We start from the raw sequence: 19,066 nt of genomic DNA, 5'->3' as shown, positions 1-19,066 counted from the left end.
GCGTTGGGTGAAAAGTGCCGAAACATGATGCCATTCTTGTGTCTGCATTGTTGGGTCAGTCTGGCAGTGGCAAGGTTGACTGCCATTGCTAATTAATCCCGCACATTGAGCCCTGATCTCAGTTTGGATTCAAAATGTGCCATTTTACATTATTCCTCTAATTTTCCCACTTTCCCTTCCCACCCCCCTCAGCGATTAGATCGCATATGTTAGTAAACTGTTGGCGAGAGTTAGGAGATAAAGTGCACCCAATGATATGGGAAGATGGATTGGAAATGTCATGCAAACCCTGTTTGCATGCCAATGGCACCATTAATATTGTGTGTGTGGTATTTTCCAGGTAGACATATTTCACTTGGCTTTTACAGCACTTTATTAAGATGTAGCGTATTTCCTTGTTACACAATGGGATACTGTTTAAAAAAAAATAATATATATATATATACCTAGAAGTCTACTACGTGAGTCGCGACAGTGAATAAAACCTTTAGAGTAGTTGACGTGTTGATTACTTTACCCTGTACAGGCTCCTACTATTGACAGGGAGGGACTTGCAGACTGAGGTTGTGATGAAAACCAAATTAAGCCACCTGAGTACCTTTACTCCCCAAGGACCGTGATGGCCAGAGGTAGAATGCTACTTACTTCCTAGCAAAGAAAATGTCAATTTAGGCAAGGGCCATGGATGCTGCCCCGAATCCCTCAGAAAATAATGCTTAGTTTAATGTAAAGTAAAGTCCACATTTGTAAAGCGCACAATCACCCGTAAGGGTCTCTAGGCGCTGGGGGGCCGTCGGGAAGATTAAGTGTGCCCAGAGTCACATGGTGCTGGGCTGACCTGCCGCCGGAGCCGGGGATCGAACCGTGGTCCCCAGATTCCAGCGTCAGTCGCCCTGGCCGCGGCGCCACACCTCTTCCACTAATGTGTCGGAGCCCGCTTGGAAACTCTGTAAAATGTGTAAAGAATGAACAGAAATGCACTGTACTGCAGAGGTGCACATTACAACGAACCCACGAAGGTCTTCCCTGATACCACTTAGGCTTGAGAAAAGGCTGAACCCACGAAGGTCTTCCCTGATACCACTTAGGCTTGAGAAAAGGCTGTCTGTATTATATTTACTCCATAATCTTGTTATTCGCTTCAGGTAATAAAACCAATTGCTAACTTCTAGCTTAAATGCTGGGTCACTTTAAAACCAATTGTCATTCGATGGCAAGTATAGCGGTTACTGCTAAACTATTTCTAAATCACGGCCATAGAAGTGGGAAACGAAACCTAAAGAAATACTTGGTCATGCGATGCCTCGCGCATCTTTCCATTGGTAAGATTGTACAGAAGTCCTTTGAGAGGGTCTCCATGCCGACTGCTTCCCTTATAATTAGTATTGCATGGTTTGGCAGCTTTTCGCATTGTTTAAACTTTGCTTTTGTGTCTGATGTGTCAAACTCACTCGAGTGGTTTTCTTTTTTGACACCCAATTACTGATTTGGTATTGAAAAAGGACTTTGGCTTACTACAGTAATTTGCACCTCTGAAGCTGATGTCAGTGTAGCATGGCTCATGGTCATTTGAGTGCTCATGAGTGATGAGCTATTGTTTCCTATGTTGGAGCTCAGGGCTGGTGCATGCATGTTTTACTGTGTGATAAACCTACCCGTCACTTTGTTCTGACCAGTTCGCATCAGATACTCCTTTCGGTGGCTGTCCAGCTGGGCAAGGGATCTTAGTGCCATCTGTGGTACTGCTAAACTCAACATTTGCTTGTGAACGGAGGGTTTGGATAGACTATTTTGTATCGAGGAGTGGTTCAGTAAATCTTTGAATGACAATGAAACTGTAACATTGTCCCGAATTGAGGACTGCAGGGATTGATTCTAAGAGTGTGTGTGTGTGTGTGCGTGTGTAGGAAAGATCTGGGCACAAAAAAAACAAATTTCTGAGCCTCTGAACCACTGGAAGCAGTTCACATTATTCGGGGCACTTTAAATGTAATTACATTTTAGGATTAATATCTATTATTAAAAAATAATGTATCAAAGTTAAATCAAGCCGAAGCAACAAAGTGGTAAATCCACTAAGCAAACAGCAAGAAAAATAGTTTTTGTTGATCAAATCGAGGTAAAGTGAGGTAAATGGGTTTGCTGCAAAAATGTCACTGTTGCATTTCTGTATTTTGTGAGTTATGCTAGAAGATGTCACCGTAATGGAAATATCCGCTGAAATTCTAAAATGAGAAGCAGAATGGGAAAGTAATATAGAATGTGAGAGTAAACACGAAAATGCAGCTAACGCCAATATAATCTCGTTCTGCTGATTAAGTACAAGGGATGCATTAATTTGCTCAAACTGCTCGCGGTCACATGAAAGGCAACATAGTGGCTTTCTGGATAGTGTGATGCTCCGAAGAGTGAAGAGTCTACAGGCACGGCTCGATATTTAGGGGGTATTTTTCAAGTCTAGGCATTGTGTGTTAATGTGTAGAATGTGCTAGCAGAGTATAATGATTGGGTGACCCTACCAACAGCACTATTTCAATGCCAAAAAAGCCCTTGCACATTTGGTGTCTTCCCTCCATTTTATTGTCTAGATGTTTTTTTAAAGGCCATCGGCACAACTTCTGAGCTGTCATACATTGCAGTCCAGATTTGCACCACCCTTGCCGTGGCTGCCACAGTTGCCCGTGTGCACACACTCCAAGCTATGCCACGGAGCGGTACTGCAAATAAATCAAAGCTGACCGTTCTCTGGTGTTGCATGATTCCCATGTGTCATTGTACGGACGTGCCTATTACTCAGCAGCAGTACCCACAGTATCTATAGAGAAATCCCTGCAGTTTTTTAATGTCTACGTGATGTGATGTCCAGCATCAGAGACCTCATAGTGCAAGCAGACATTTCAGACAATCCCAAGGGATAGTTAACCTCTTCCTACACAGTGGCGTTGCATTCATTTTCAAACAGAAAGTAGAGTTCCTTCGTTTATTCGTGGGATTGTGGGTGGACAAACACAGTGTAGGTAAATGTATGTGTATCCCACCCACCCTGTCTCCCCAATAGTGAGCGGCTGTGGACGCCGTGGTGTAATCACCACCCCAACTTTTCACCCAGTTGATGTGCGCATGCATAAAGGCTTTTTTCACCTCCCTGTGCTTGTATTTGCTACATACCCTCATTTTCATGGAAGACTTGCAAAGTATGCAATCTACTAAAGACACTTTTTGTTCCACAACTCATTTGTTTGCCCTTTAAGAGCACACTTGCTGCTGCTGCCTACACACCATGTGCGCTTTGCATAAGTACGTTAGATTATCTCCCTAAGGCTGTGTATCTAGGCGTTGAGCAGTTGCAGCGATTTAAGGGTGGAATTCTGCTTGAAATACTGCTCTTTTTGCAGCCTTATTACTTTGCATGTATATGCCATAGTTGACCATAAACATTGCAAAGTACTGCAGCGCTATTGTCCACAAGCTATAATATTCCAATGAGATTCTGGACTTAAGAACATTTTAAATAAAAATGCAGCGAAACTGCTTCATTTCCACCAATTGCAATGTCCAGTTTTTAAAACGACCTATTTTTTATTATCAATTCGACTTATGAATGTTTTATAAGCCGTGAGCCATTCTGTTCATCTGTGGCAGGTGCGTCTCAAATCTGAGTTTAATTTATTTTTCTAAATGCTCTTCTTCCTTGTTGCAGCATGCAGTGCTAATGCCACGGCCTGTCTTTGATTTACAAGTGACAGATTGTGCTCGTCAAGATCAGACGGAAACTGAGCAAAGGGTGCTAAAAATGCCGTGAATTACGGCAAGTCGCATAATGATTGCAAAGTTGCCTGTGATAAAGTGACACATTTGGAAGCTATTCCAAGTATATCAGGCGGGAGATGGAAGTGTGTGTTTCACAAATTCAAGTGTAATCCTTTTCAATCTAAATACAATCTGAGGAGCCGACAAAATGACATCTGTTTTGTGACAGCTTTTCAAGGTTCTTTATGAAGTAAATATGCTGTTTCAGATCCTGGCACGGTGTTAATATGCCACCAGATTGGCAAATATTTAACGTTGGCAGCAGTGTCGTCTGTGTAATTACTGATGGGACCACAGTCGGTATTTTTTTACGCTAAGTGTTCTGCTACAGTATCTGTCGAATTATGTCACTTGTTAGCATTATCGTATCACCCATGAAAAAGACACACGGTTATACCAAATGTCGGAAAATCATTCATACAAACAATAACCCAAAATGGTTGCTAGGTTGAAATGGGGTGTCAAACAGAGGTCCCAGCCGCGGTCGGTAGTGGAATGACCAGCAGGACGGTGACGTGGGGAGGGGGAGGGGCAGGGTGGGGGGTGGTAATGTATTCATTACGGAGTTTTACAGGTAAGTAAACATATAAATAAATAAAACGAATTTTGCTGAACGCACTGCATCACCAAATGCGATGTAGTGCGCGCAGCGAAATTCGTTTTATTTATTTATGTTTACTTACCTGTAAAACTCCGTAATCCATACATTACCACCCCCCACCCTGCCCCTCCCCCTCCCCACGTCACCGCCCTGCTGATCATCCCACTACCGACCGCGGCTGCTGGTAGGGTAGGACCCATGCCATATTAATACGATATGCCCTAAAGAAGAATGTATTTTTTATGAATCTTAACCTCTTGGGCGCGGCCGCGATTCTGCGCCTGTGTGGCCGTTTTATTGAGTCTGTGGGTTCATGACGGCCCCCAGCTGTCATCAGCACACGCCCACCGTGATGCATGACGGACGGGGGCCGTCATCAGCATGGAAGGAGTTAAAGGCAGTGAGAATAAAAAAGAATCTAGTCATCTGGACCAATCTTGCACTGTCAACAATCCCAAATAATAAGAGTTCCAGACACTCTTTATTAAATGAAGAACCCTGGTTTGGTTGTTAAGCCATGCCTTTATGGGAGCTAATTTAGACATTGGCTATTCTGCCCACCAGCTACGGATCTGGCCCTCCAGGATCTAGCGTGCATACACCCGTGTTACAGGGTTTTGATGTGTGAAATGGAAGGAAGAAATAAAGCCTGCTCTGCTCATATCAAAGGCAAAATGTGTTATTTATATTCTCTTCAGGCGAACGTTCTAGTGCAAGGGTGGTGGTGGGCACAATGCATGGGTGACATTCTTAACATGCAGCGCTCTCTGGAAACCACAGACCACAGGAGCTGGCCACTTCGCTTCACCTTCCTACACACAAGCCTTCAATCAAGCTTATAAAAACTGCTTTGAAGGTCTTTGCCACCCGGTGGAGGTGGTTTATGAACCGATACGTTTGCTTCATCTGTCAGCCCTGCTATGTTTTTGACTGAGTTTAGTCAACCATGTATGTTTGCTGCTGCAATTCTGCTCCTGTTTGAATAATCCAAAATACATGCTCTTGAAACTTCCATCAGAAGTGCTTTTGTAATCAAAGAAAATGGCTTTGATGTTGAGCTTGATTTAAAAAACACTGCTTTTTTAAGCCATGGGCCTAAAAGTAGAACTTTGAGCATGTGTTCATCTACTACATGCACCCATTTTAATGCACCTGAAATCAAACCTGCATAATCTGCTTGTGCAAGGCACAGGCGAATGGCACCTGGGAGAGGGGTCTCTGGCTCCTATACAGACTCTGGCTGAAATCCTTGGGAAGAGTGCAGTTCCTTTTGGCAGTCCATACCATTGCTCTGGTTTTCAAATAAGATGTATAGCAACCATGCAGCGATAATAGGTTTGTCCTGCCCTCTGGGCAGACCTATCCCTGCAATATACCTTCTTAAAAACCGAAAGACAAAAAAACACCCTACAGCTGACTCGTCAGATAGAATCCTTTAAATTCTTTGGTTCTGACCTGTCAGTGTTCATTGTTAATCTTCATTCCTGTGTATCGGACCTATCCTTTTGAGGGTCTGTAAAATACATTGCTGCAGGACAGCCTTGATAATGTTTATGTGGCTGTAGAAAAGTGTGTCGGAGAAGAGGCAGATGTCTGTTTCTATACCCCCTGTGCACGACTATTCACTTTTATCCGAGAACAGAAACTGAGGTATTTGTAGGACAGCAGAATATTCTAGTGTACCCCAAGTGCAAGACTATTCACTGTTATGCTAGAAGTGAGATTGACCCACATGTGGGACAGCAGACTGGTCCAGACACTGGTACTACTTTGTAGACTATTAGCATGGAGCAGTGCCCTTTGAGAAATGGAGTATTGAGCCTTTTAGAGAACTAGCGTTTGGAAATGCAATAAACACACTATAGAAAATTAGAGCACAACTCAAGTGAACTTTGCACAACGTTAATAAAAGGCAAAAGTGACTTTGATTCGTTTTATTGTTGTAAAACGTGCTAATGCCTCATAACCAAAAGGTGAGAGTGCATTTGAAGCTGGTGTTTATTGTGCATTACAACAAACTGTTCGCGGGTGCATGGTTTCTTAAATAATAAGTGTGGAGGGGGGTGAAGTCTTGAAATAGATACTGCAGTCATAACGTTTGGTTCTTGGTTCTCATCATTTTTGTTTCTTTATTTCAGGAGTTTGGGAGATAACCTGCCATCATGTGGAGATACTTGACTATGCTGCTGCTGCTGCTGCTGCTGTCTGGCGACTGTGAAGGAAGGCACAGATCCGACCATGCTGCTCCTATGCAGTTTACTGAACACCAGTATAATGCTACTATTTATGAGAATTCTGCTGCCAAGACCTATGTGGAGCATCCTGTAAAAATGGGCATTTACATCACAAACCCGCTGTGGGATATAAGGTACAAAATCGTGTCTGGTGACAATGAAAACCTCTTTAAAGCAGAAGAGTACACTCTGGGAGACTTCTGCTTTTTGAGGATAAGGACCAAGGGAGGAAATACAGCTACTTTGAACAGAGAGGTGAAAGACCACTACACACTGTCTGTGAAGGCGGTGGATAAAAACACCAATGCTGAGGCGCGTGCAGCGATCAGGGTACAGGTTCTGGATACAAATGACTTAAGGCCTCTGTTTTCACCAACCTCCTACAGCGTTTCATTACCCGAGAGTACAGCAATAAGGACCAGTGTTGCACGTGTTAGTGCCACGGATGCCGATATTGGAACCAATGGGGAGTTTTACTACAGTTTTAAAGAGAGGACCGATATGTTTGCTATACATCCAACCCGCGGTGTCATCATTTTAACGGGAAAGCTTGACTATTCGGAAACCAAGTTGTATGAGATGGAAATCCTTGCTGTGGATCGTGGGATGAAATTGTATGGTAGCAGTGGCATTAGTAGCATGGCAAGGATAGCTATACATATAGAACAGTCAAACGAGCATGCGCCTGTCCTCACAGCAGTCACACTCACCCCCTCGGAAATGTACCGAGACTCCACATATGCCATTGTAACAGTTGATGATGCTGATCAAGGATTGAATGGAGAGATAGCATCTTTAAGCATTGTGGCAGGGGACCCTCTGCTGCAGTTCAGAACAGTACGAACGTCTCCAGGAAGTAAGGAATACAAAATCAAAGCTGTTGGAGTTATTGATTGGGAAGCCCAGCCCTATGGATATAATCTAACATTGCAAGCTAAGGACAAGGGAAGTCCATCCCAATTCTCTTCTGTGAAGGTTATTCATATAAGTTCCCCGAGGTTCAGGTCTGGACCTGTCAAATTTGAAAAGGATATGTACAAAGCCGAGATCAGTGAATTTGCTCCACCATCGACGGCGGTCGTCATGGTAAAAGCAATACCGAACTATTCTAATGTAAAATATGTATTTAAGCATACAGCTGACAATAGCAAATTCAGCCTAAATCTGTTTACTGGTCTTATTTCCACTTTAGAACCAATAAAAGCCCAAGATGTAGCACACTTTGAACTTGATGTGATGACAAGTGACAAAAAGGCCTATACAAAAGTTCTGATTAGAGTAAAAAAGATGAACAGTAATTCCCCAGAGTTTATGCAGACTTCCTACAAAGCTACCATTGATGAGCATGTCCCAGTGGGAACCAGTGTCCTGACCATAAGTGCTGTAGACCTTGATGAGGGTGAAAACGGCTATGTAAGTTACAGCATTGCAAGCCTGAACCGCTCACCATTTGTAATTGATCATTTCACTGGCATTATCAGCACCTCTGAAGACCTAGATTATGAGTTAATGCCAAGGGTTTACACATTAAGGGTCCGGGCTTCTGACTGGGGCTTGCCCTATCGCAGGGAGGTTGAGATTCCTGTCACTATAGTTTTAAACAATTTAAATGACAACACTCCATTATTTGAGAAGGCCAGTTGTGAAGGGACCATTCCGAAGGAGCTGGGTGTCGGAGAACAAATAACTACTGTGTCTGCTATAGATGCAGATGAACTCCAGTTGGTGAAATATGAAATTGTATCTGGAAACGAACTTGATCTATTTAGTTTAAATCCAAACTCTGGGGTACTTTCACTGAAACAGTCTCTGTCAGATGGCCTAGGTGCTAAAGTTTCATTCCACAGCCTAAAGATTATTGCTACAGATGGAGAAAACACAGCTGTGCCACTGTACATAAACATAACTGTGGCAACCAGTCGCAAACCAGCCATCATGCACTGTGAAGAAACTGGTGTTGCTAAAATGCTTGCAGAGAAGCTCTTGCATGCTAATAAGCTTTATAATCGTGGAGAGGTTGAAGATGTTTTCTTCGACTCGTACTCTGTGAACAAGCATGCCCCACAGTTTAAAAACACGGTCCCCACTTCAGTGGAAGTTAAGGAAGACCTTCCTGTGGGATCGCACGTTGAACTGTTGAATGCCACTGATCTTGACAGTGGCTTTAATGGAAAATTGGTGTATGTTATTTCTGGAGGCAACAACGATAGCAGTTTCACTGTTGACATGGACACTGGCTGGCTGAAAGTGATGTCTCCCCTTGATAGAGAGTTAAAAGATCAGTATGTCCTAAACGTTACTGTGTATGATCTTGGAATCCCCCAAAAATCAGCTTGGCATCTTATTAATCTTAAGGTTCTGGATGCCAATGACAACCATCCCGAGTTCTTACAGGACAGCTATTTTATAACTGTTAGTGAGAACATAGAGCTAAATAGTGAAATTATCCAAATTGAAGCTTTTGATAAGGATTTAGGGACAAACGGGGAAGTGCTGTACTCCATACTTACAGATACATCAATATTTGAAATTGACAGCATAACTGGCATAGTTAAAGTTGTACAGTCCTTAGATCGTGAAGCTGAACCTGTGCATTACCTTAGGATTGAGGCGCGTGACCAAGCTGAAGAAGATCCTCCATTATTTTCATCTGTGATTCTAAGAGTATTAGTAGATGATGTCAATGATAACCCACCTAAATGTATTCCATTAAATTATCGCACAAAAGTTCGAGAGGATCTTCCCGTGGGAAGCATCATTATGTGGTTGGAAGCCCACGATCCTGATTTGGGACAGTCCAGTCAAGTACGGTACAGTCTGCTAGAGTCAGGAGATGGGCACTTTGATGTCGATAAATTAACTGGAGCAGTACGGATTGTAAAGGAGCTGGATTTTGAAGAGAAACAAATGTACAACCTAACTGTACGGGCTAAAGACAGGGGAAAGCCCATTTCATTGTCTTCCACTTGTTACGTTGAAGTTGAGATTGGCGATGTAAATGAGAATTTGCACCCTCCGTTGTTTTCTAACTTTGTTGAAAAAGTTTCTGTTAAAGAAGATGTCCCTATCGGGACCCCAGTCATGGTGCTATCTGCTCACGATGGAGACACAGGACGTGATGGAGTAATTCACTATTCAATAAGAGATGGGTCAGGTGTTGGCACATTCAGCATAGATGAACAAAAAGGTAAGATCATTTGGGCTAATCTGACTAGTTTCATGTCTTTTCTGAAATTGTTGCCTTTTGTATTTTTTTTGTTGTATAATACATTGATTTTGCAAATTGTCTGTACCAAACTCCCTGTTATCACTTGTTCGATAGAATTGAGTAAATATCGGGATGCAGAGTGTAATACTTTATTTAGATTTAGGAAAAATCCAGTCCAGCAGAGCTGGTTTGTTAATTTCAGATGTCATTTATTATCCTAAAATATTTTAAAAATTGAACGTTTGTGAAATTCCGTTTTTTATGATTAGTAAATGGAATATTACTTAAGTTACAGGTAGATGCTGACCTGTATTAAAGCCTTTTCTGGCCTCATGCCACTTAGTGGCTTGCACCTTCAAAATGCTAAACCGTATCACACAGTTTTTACTTTCGTTTTCCTTCATGTTCATTATGGAGGTTTCAGGCGTGATTGTTGTGGGGACAAAAGGACTGCAGTTTCAAAAAATGCTCCATCTTTTGTTGTCAGACAAAAGACTTGAAAGATACCTTTGCGAATACTGGGCGAAGAGATTTCCAAATATTTCATAGTTTTTCATTGAATTCGGATGGAATGCTAATCAGATTTTTTTTCTCCTCAAAATTATGATGCTAATTAATAGTGCATAATTTTTTTGACATTCCTCGTCCAGCCCTTGGCATGCATCGGATCCTCCGGGATTAATTGAATCACCAATGACATGCCCATCATGACTGGGACCTTTTCACATTGTTTTCAAGTTGGCTATTGGAACAGATGATCTCATTAGCCCTCTGTCCATTGAGCTCAACCTGTCTTGATTTTAGTCTTTGCCCTTGTGGTGTATTTTTAGAATAAGGTGGTGTTGGAAGGTGGCTCTCAGGTTACCAATTTGCAGCACTTAGTATTTGCTTTCTTCATGAACACCACAATGCAACTAGGACAATCATCAGACCACGCTCACCCGCTGCACGCTTGAAGTGTGTGGTTAGATATTCTTGCAGCAGACATGATGCATAATTTGAACAGAGCTTGGTTTTTCGAGGTTGCCTCGTCTGAGCAAGTGATAGGGAGCTCTTTTGCTACCGTCTTCCTATCCGCTGTATGCTATGAAGTGGTGTTTCCCTTGTTCGTCAGGTTTTGTGCACCTTTACCTGAAACTAACTCTCTTGGTAAAGTGAGTACAATTTCTCACAGTGTGGACGAATTCCTGAGGGTAAAATTTATTTTTCTTAATGAGGCCGTTCCTGAAATGAGGCGTTGCTTCGACCTGTGAATGAACAGTCCCTCTTTGAATCCTAACATTTAGCAGAGATCAGAGACCCTTCTATATCTGCTTTTCTTCCTCCCTAGGTCTTGTCATCTTTTTATCTATCTGTAGTCCTCAGAGTAGGAGATGGAGCTACTAAGGTCCCAACCAGCATGTGAGACTTGGAAAGTTCAGTGCTACAGTTCCTTTAATTTATCAAAGTTCTTCAGTTGGATACTGTGAAAAGCCTATGATGAATCTGCTGATGGCTGGAATGTGCATGCCTCATACAACATGTCTCATATATTGCACCTAGCGTTTGTAGTTAGCTATAGCTCTACTTTTACCTGCGTTAGTATTCCTAATTTGAGGCTGACAGCAGAAAGCCTGTACCAAAAGTGTGCAGAAAATGGCTGAAACAAATGCTGGTAAAATTGCAATTTATCCATAAAGCTACACGGGAGTCTGCATTTGTGGGCTAATGTAAGTTGCTGGGCCTAGGATAAATCTACCTGATCAATTCCTTGGCTTCTACAGAGAAAGTTGTAGTTTTCAAACAAATATAGCAAGACTCTATTCGGCTTGTCTCCGTGGGCACAAGTATGTGCTGGCACTCCAGCAATTAATTCAATGCAGAATCGTTCAACTTTTCAAAGAATTTAATTTTTATTTTCAGTTCAAATAGCGTTCCTTGATGTTAATTCACATCGTTGTAGAAATTTTCCATGATTTCACATCAAAATAACTTTCTTATTCATCTCAGTGAGTAACCTCCCAATGCATTTCGGCGCGATAGCGCCTTTATCAAGGGATCTGTGGATCAGAAATAAATTTCATTAGTACTACCCTCTTTTCGCCATCCACAGTGTTTTTTTAAAACAAATCCTCAGAATATAACTAGTGACGTGTGTGTAATGATACGTTTGCCAAATTGATACAGTTCAATACAAATTAGTTAACATGTTATTCGTAACTGTTGCATATTAGACTGTTCAAGAAAAACGAAACCAAAATCGTCAATGCGCAGGTTTGTTACGCGTTACTGAGCTCTCAATCCTGACGGGGTTGCTACGCTTGTATCGCGGCTAGGGGAGCGGGTTTCGTGCGGTGATTACATTAAAACTCACAAGATCTTGGGAAAATGCGGTATGCCCGGTTGTAATAATTCCGCCCTCCTTACAGATGCCTGGATTTAAAATCCCAACCCGGTTAAATGCTTAGTGCCGCTCAGTTGAAACTCTCGCTTACCGCTGATCAAAGTTGAGTGACGTGCTCTGGTTACCGCTTCAATGAACTCCGTTTCGTTACGGCGGAGTTCTGGGCGGGAAACTATATACAAACGTCACAGGGACGCGCTGTGGGATACGCCTGTGCGCAAAGAATGTTGGGACATGTATTCCATAAAAAATTAAAGGGCAAGTTACACAAATTCGAACAACCCGGTCAAAACATAGCAAGCAGTTCATAAGTTGCATTCATTGAATATCACGAACAAATTATAGATAGCATAAAAGTTCCACTCTTTCATTGAGCCCCCCAGGTTTTAATGAATGCAAACGATAAATCCATTGATTTTCTCTCTTGAGAAGTTGCGTTTTATTGTTGATTCCTTCATGTCTCTCCACAATTTCCAGAATACAAATAGATGACGTTCGTTATTTGTTAAGCTGCCCTTGCCATCTGCACTATGTAGGTCACACAGAGCGTAAGTTAAAAGTGAGACTAAACGAGCACAAAAGTAACATAAGGACTAAAATGCTCAAATCTACAGTGGCCACACATTTCATGGAAGCCAAGCATGATATCACCCAACTGAGAGCGTGTATTCTGGAAATTGTGGAGAGACATGAAGGAATCAACAATAAAACGCAACTTCTCAAGAGAGAAAATCAATGGATTTATCGTTTGCATTCATTAAAACCTGGGGGGCTCAATGAAAGAGTGGAACTTTTATGCTATCTATAATTTGTTCGTGATATTCAATGAATGCAACTTATGAACTGCTTGCTATGTTTTGACCGGGTTGTTCGAATTTGTGTAACTTGCCCTTTAATTTTTTATGGAATACATGTCCCAACATTCTTTGCGCACAGGCGTATCCCACAGCGCGTCCCTGTGACGTTTGTATATAGTTTCCCGCCCAGAACTCCGCCGTAACGAAACGGAGTTCATTGAAGCGGTAACCAGAGCGCGTCACTCAACTTTGATCAGCGGTAAGCGAGAGTTTCAACTGAGCGGCACTAAGCATTTAACCGGGTTGGGATTTTAAATCCAGGCATCTGTAAGGAGGGCGCAATTATTACAACCGGGCATACCGCATTTTCCCAAGATCTTGTGAGTTTTAATTTAATCACCGCACGAAACCCGCTCCCCTAGCCGCGATACAAGCGTAGCAACCCCGTCAGGATTGAGAGCTCAGTAACGCGTAACAAACCTGCGCATTGACGATTTTGGTTTCGTTTTTCTTGAACAGTCTAATATGCAACAGTTACGAATAACATGTTAACTAATTTGTATTGAACTGTATCAATTGGGCAAACGTATCATTACACACATGTCACTAGTTATATTCTGAGGATTTGTTTTAAAAAAACACACTGTGGATGGCGAAAAGAGGGTAGTACTAATGAAATTTATTTCTGATCCACAGATCCCTTGATAAAGGCGCTATCGCGCCGAAATGCATTGGGAGGTTACTCACTGAGATGAATAAGAAAGTTATTTTGATGTGAAATCATGGAAAATTTCTACAACGATGTGAATTAACATCAAGGAACGCTATTTGAACTGAAAATAAAAATTAAATTCTTTGAAAAGTTGAACGATTCTGCATTGAATTAATTGCTGGAGTGCCAGCACATACTTGTGCCCACGGAGACAAGCCGAATAGAGTCTTGCTATATTTGTTTGAGTACTTTACTCCTGGGTAGGGAGTTAACCTTGGAGCACAGTGAACTATATTACACAGGCATTAAACGAGCAGTGCTCAAACTTACCTATTTTTTGGAAAGTTGTAGTTTTACCAAGAAATTATGACATACTAGCACAAAGGATGATCTCTTTCTTCGCCTCCAGTCTATAGCTTTAATCTTCAGTTTGAAAGTTCCTCCCCTTTAGCAAGTAACAGTTTTCTGACAAAGGATATTGCTTGGATTGGACACTTTTAATGCAGTTCACTTCCTGGCATGATAACCAGTACAATCAACCTTTATGTAAAGCCGAGGACTAAAGTGGGGTGGGGGGTAACCACTGTATGTGGGGACATACGCAGGCTACATGTTTCTGTTTTTTTTTTTTCTGCAGACCAGGTCCAGCTTGTGCAAGAGGACTGATGAGGTCAAATGTTTGGAAATAATACTCGTTTGACCAAGATAGAACATTGTTTTTAAATGGTGGAGTTGATAAATCAAACGTGTGTTTTGTTTTAACTTTTATAGACCTAAATACTCTAAGCTAATTGTTGTCAAGACGCTGTATATTTAGCTCAGAAAAATAAGACTAGTAATCTTAGTGGTGTTAGTCATTGAACCATTAGATTGATGTGGGTATGTCATTGGTTAAGTTGTATCATTGTATCCACAGTTTCTCGCTCTTTAAATAGTTACATGTTATCTCTTCTTTACAGCACATTTGCTATGGATTTGTATCACTGATTCTCAGGTTGGTTTCCAGCTGTACCACAAACTTGCCACCAACCAATCCTTGGTTCTATCTCTTCTTTAAATCTATACACCACCTGCGTGTGTTAATTTCTGTCTCTATCTTGGTTTTCATATTCTCTTTCTGTGGATAAAACTGCTTTTTTTCATAGTTTCCAAAATCCTTCATCTGCCTTATGTGCTGCTTCATTAAAAAGATATACAGTACTTCTGCATTTCGATCACATTAAGCCTCCAGTTTACCCCCATTATTTTCTCCACCAGACACCCTAGAAATGCATACTTGCTGAAAGCCTTCATCTCCGCCGCAGCAACATTAGCCAGATAGCAAGTTCTGAACTAACAATATCTATGTAATATTCCATACAACCAGAGCCGTAATCCATGCCTTACCTTTGTACAAAGTTTACTATTGTAGTGGGTTCATGTGAGCTTCAAGTGTACAATTTTCTGTATCCTAGGTCACACTTTCCCTCCTCTTGACATTAGCTTGGCTCGATAAGTGCCAAATTCAGTAAACTCCACGCATTGCGACTGTTTCTCAAACCCATGCATATAACTGATTACTATATACTTCACTGAAACCTTTTCCTGGTGTGCACTGGGAAGAAGTATTTGTTCTGCCCATTGTAACTTCACAACCGTCCCAAAATCACCATCCTCTGTTTTGACATTCCACTCTTTTAGGCTTTCAGGATTTGTCCATTGGACTTCCTCTCAGATTATATGCAAGCAATGTGCCTGTCCCACTGTTGAACAAGGACGTTAAGATGCACCATCGCATCCAGTTAGGGAAGTACCACGACTATTCACCAAATCACCATAATTCTCTAACCCCTTAGTACCAGCGTACATCTCGATCTAGCATGATGTTTGTGTTTAAATAAACCTAGTTTCCATTATGGTGTACTCCTCAACTCCTCCTCTACTACCATATGCATCTAATAGCCCAGCAGTGTTCTTTTACAGATTTTGTTACTATGCACCGTGTTGAATGAAAGTAACTCTTTTAATAACCCACAGATAGTCCAGTTTTGAAGCATAGCTTTAAGTTTGGACTCTTTTTAGCCAGTTGATTGCTTGCTGCTGTTCACTCTCCTTCAGCTGCGCCTCTGATCCTGGGCAAATATTTTCTCCTTGTCTCTGGGACATAATGCGTCTTTGAATCGAGCTTTGGAGCTGGCATATTGGAGCACATTAATAATAATGTATACTAATAAACACAATAGCATTTCGGGGGTTCGTGTATACATTGCTGTGCTATAGAGTATGTAAACCTGTGATGTTCTCTAAAATTCATGAATGGCGATGAAGTTCTTAGGACTAAAATCAAGTTCAGAGCGTGGTAGGAAGAACCTCTTTTTCATTCAAATGGATCTTGGGACATGAATTTAATCTGCAATGTTTTAGGCATTCTCGAGGGCTAGGCAGTCCGACAGAAAGCAATCTGCTATCGGCCACAGGGGGATAGGAACTTCAGACGTCTGCCTCCGAGAATGCTAAGCAGGGGCCTGCAACTTTTTCAGTGTTTGTGTTGCATGGAAATAGCTGTGCCGCGATTTCTTTTAACGCGGCGGGGCCTAAATAAAACCACATTGTCAGCTCATTCCTGAGCTTTCAGGGCGGCGCGCGCCTTGATCTGCGCGACTGGGATGTCCTTCTTCTGTTTCCATGTTTTTTTTGTATTCATAAATTGCCTCGATTGAAGGGGATCGTTCATTTTATAGCCGGACGGTCACTGGTAATTCAGCTTTTTATGCATGCTTGACTAATTGGTCTCCTAGGGAGGAGACTTGTAATTGGAGCTGAGAAGCGAGCCTATTTCGGCTCATCTGATAATCTCTCGGTATATTTAATCACAGTCTAGTTGTGGCCTGTGATGATTAACGCAAAGAAGTACCCCCGCCCCCCCTCACTTGCGTCACCCTTCTTGTCTCGGGTTTTCTGTGCTTTAAAGAAGGGCAACCCCGCTGATCTCTCTTTTTGCTCATAATGTTTTCACAATAACAGTTGTTTCATGTTTTGAGAAATTGAAACAGTCTGCTATTGGTATTTTTTATTTTGTTTACTCTGTTACAAAATTCTGCGTCAGTAATTGATCATTTTCTCATAGTGTAGTGTTATGTGTATTAAATATAGGGCCAGAGTCTGCCGTTAAGTGTTTGTTGTGAGCATCCACTCAGTCACGACCATGCACTCACGACATAGTTACAATACAAAATATTACGCGTAGGTGCATTTTAACAAAATGCGTTGGTACTCATTGCTTTGGCAGCTGCCCTCTACTTCGCCGATTTTAATGCCTTCACTGATGTCTTATGCGTCCTGGGAGAGTTAATAATGCATAGTTTTGACAGTGTATGCGTCCTGTGCAGACGGGGGCACAGTCAAGTCATTGACAAAATACATGAAACATTCACGAAGAGGCAACAGCTGGGCCTTGCTTGCAGGGCCTGAGGCGAGATTGGCGTCTAATCTTTGTGTTCTCGGCTTTCTTCTTTGATGGCGTCTTCCACCGCGAACAGGAACTTGCAATAACATAATGACCTCCTACTTCGTCTCCATTTATGAATCTGCACCTCGGTCTGTCTGCAAGCAACTTATCTCACTTATGCGGCCATATGAGGTTATTAGTGGTGCCAGCGTGATGGATTTGCGGTTGTTGGGGCTTTGCACTGTACACAGTAACACTTTTGTCAGTTTTGCAACAAAAAAAATTCTTCATAATCGTATATGTGTTCTAGTCCTTTGGTGGAGTGTGCTGCATAGGCCCATGCTTCATGTCAATCTCCACACTAAACCTATATATTTAGCGTGTGAAGTTTTGAAGCTACACATGTGAGACTGTTTTTCAAATGCAATTCCACCCAATCTCCCTACTGTGCTCTTCTGTTTTTGCGGCTGGGTATCTGCTTATTTTCAGATTTCATAGGCTCTCTTCCAAGATCGACATATTTGGTAATAAATGAAACTGTTTTTTTTCTAATATTTGTAGGCAATGTTTTTCATTTCTACTATGTTGTTAAACACCCTGACTCCGAAATATGAGGTGCGGGGCAAGTTGTAGTTAAGCAAACGTGTTTAGTATTAATTCCAGTGGTTGCTGTTGTCTTGACGCCCCACTATTTATGCTCATCCACATTCTTTTTGTTAAAGTTTGTGTAGATAATGCGGTTTGTGCTTAACATATCCCCAAACATGTCCTAACACAATAAGAAACAAAAACGTGACCAATGTGAATTCCAGATCTAATATAATACATTGTGACTTACAGTAATGTGCTTGCTGTGATTTATACTTATTTTTTTTTCAATCTTGGTACTGTGTTTGGTATTATTGGCCTGGTTCTTTGAGTCTTACCGTAGTAGTTCTCAAAGCTATATGTTGACTGACCATACCTCTTTCCGTCGTTCCTCACATGGGCCCCATTTCATCTCCAATACAGGATTTTGTTAGTCTTCTGATTGTTGTGATGTTTAGGCATAAAATACTGTTAAGTCATAAATTCTACATTTGTTTGAAATCCAAGTGTTTCAGAGTTGAATCAGCACTACATTTCTTAGATGCACAGTTGAATATTCATGCAGCAAGATAATCGAGTATAGGACGGAGCACACTAGCTTCAGAAAGGCTGCATCTGCTGATTGTTCCCCTGTTCTGAGGTTCTGAATATGGTATCACACATTTTATGCTCAGGCTCCTGTATTTACTTATTCAGTATCTCGATTCATTGCATGTTGATGAAAATAAGCTCAAAGCATTCTTCTGTGGAATGACTTCACCTCTTCCGGTTGAGCACTGGGCGTTGAGTTCACAGTCTGCGCTTTATAAATAAATACTTCATATCCCCTCTGCTTCGATTCACTCAACTGTTATTCAGTGATCTTTTCCGTGCTATGTTGTCTCTTCGTGGCTTCAAAATAGCGGTGTTGTCTTGGACTCATTGGTTCCAGAAAATTCAGAAGAATTTTCACGTTGTGTATTGAGATTCTTTTTGGTTGTGTGAGTAGTCTGGTAACGAAACCGATCCTCTCTTCGCCAGTATCAGACCAGATTTTGGTATAAAAAATAATTCTGGTTTTCTTCAATTACAAGCTTAGTGTTGTATTGTTTGCATCATAATACCACCCTTCAACATTTTCAGGCATGAAAGGAAGTACATGACAGCAATATGCCTGTCACTTGGTGGGGGTTGATGATCATTTTCTTCCAAATAGAGGCCTTCCCTTTTTATCTTTAGAATAACTCTATTTTATGTAATTTTTCTCAAAGTAGATCTTGCCCTTTTTAGCTGTTTAATGCCGTAATCTGGAAAATGCCCTGGGCAC

General features: G+C 41.6%; 1 protein-coding gene across 4 annotated transcripts in view; it reads left to right on the top strand.

Annotated features, from left to right (window-relative positions):
- Nucleotides 1-19,066, top strand: part of FAT1 (FAT atypical cadherin 1) — a 318,166-nt gene that overhangs the window by 12,834 nt on the left and 286,266 nt on the right. For all 4 annotated transcript variants that reach the window (XM_078678099.1, XM_078678098.1, XM_078678096.1 and 1 more), the window contains exon 2: nt 6,550-9,832. In XM_078678099.1, the coding sequence (XP_078534225.1) occupies nt 6,574-9,832 (3,259 nt within the window). In that variant the 5' untranslated portion in view covers nt 6,550-6,573. The remainder of the gene's footprint in view (nt 1-6,549; nt 9,833-19,066) is intronic.

The sequence above is a fragment of the Lissotriton helveticus genome, chromosome 2_2 (genome assembly GCF_964261635.1).
Source record: "Lissotriton helveticus chromosome 2_2, aLisHel1.1, whole genome shotgun sequence".
NCBI classification, from domain to species: domain Eukaryota; kingdom Metazoa; phylum Chordata; class Amphibia; order Caudata; family Salamandridae; genus Lissotriton; species Lissotriton helveticus.
The sequence above is the reverse complement of the archived record's forward strand: the minus strand, read 5'-3'. Positions and strand labels throughout refer to the sequence as shown.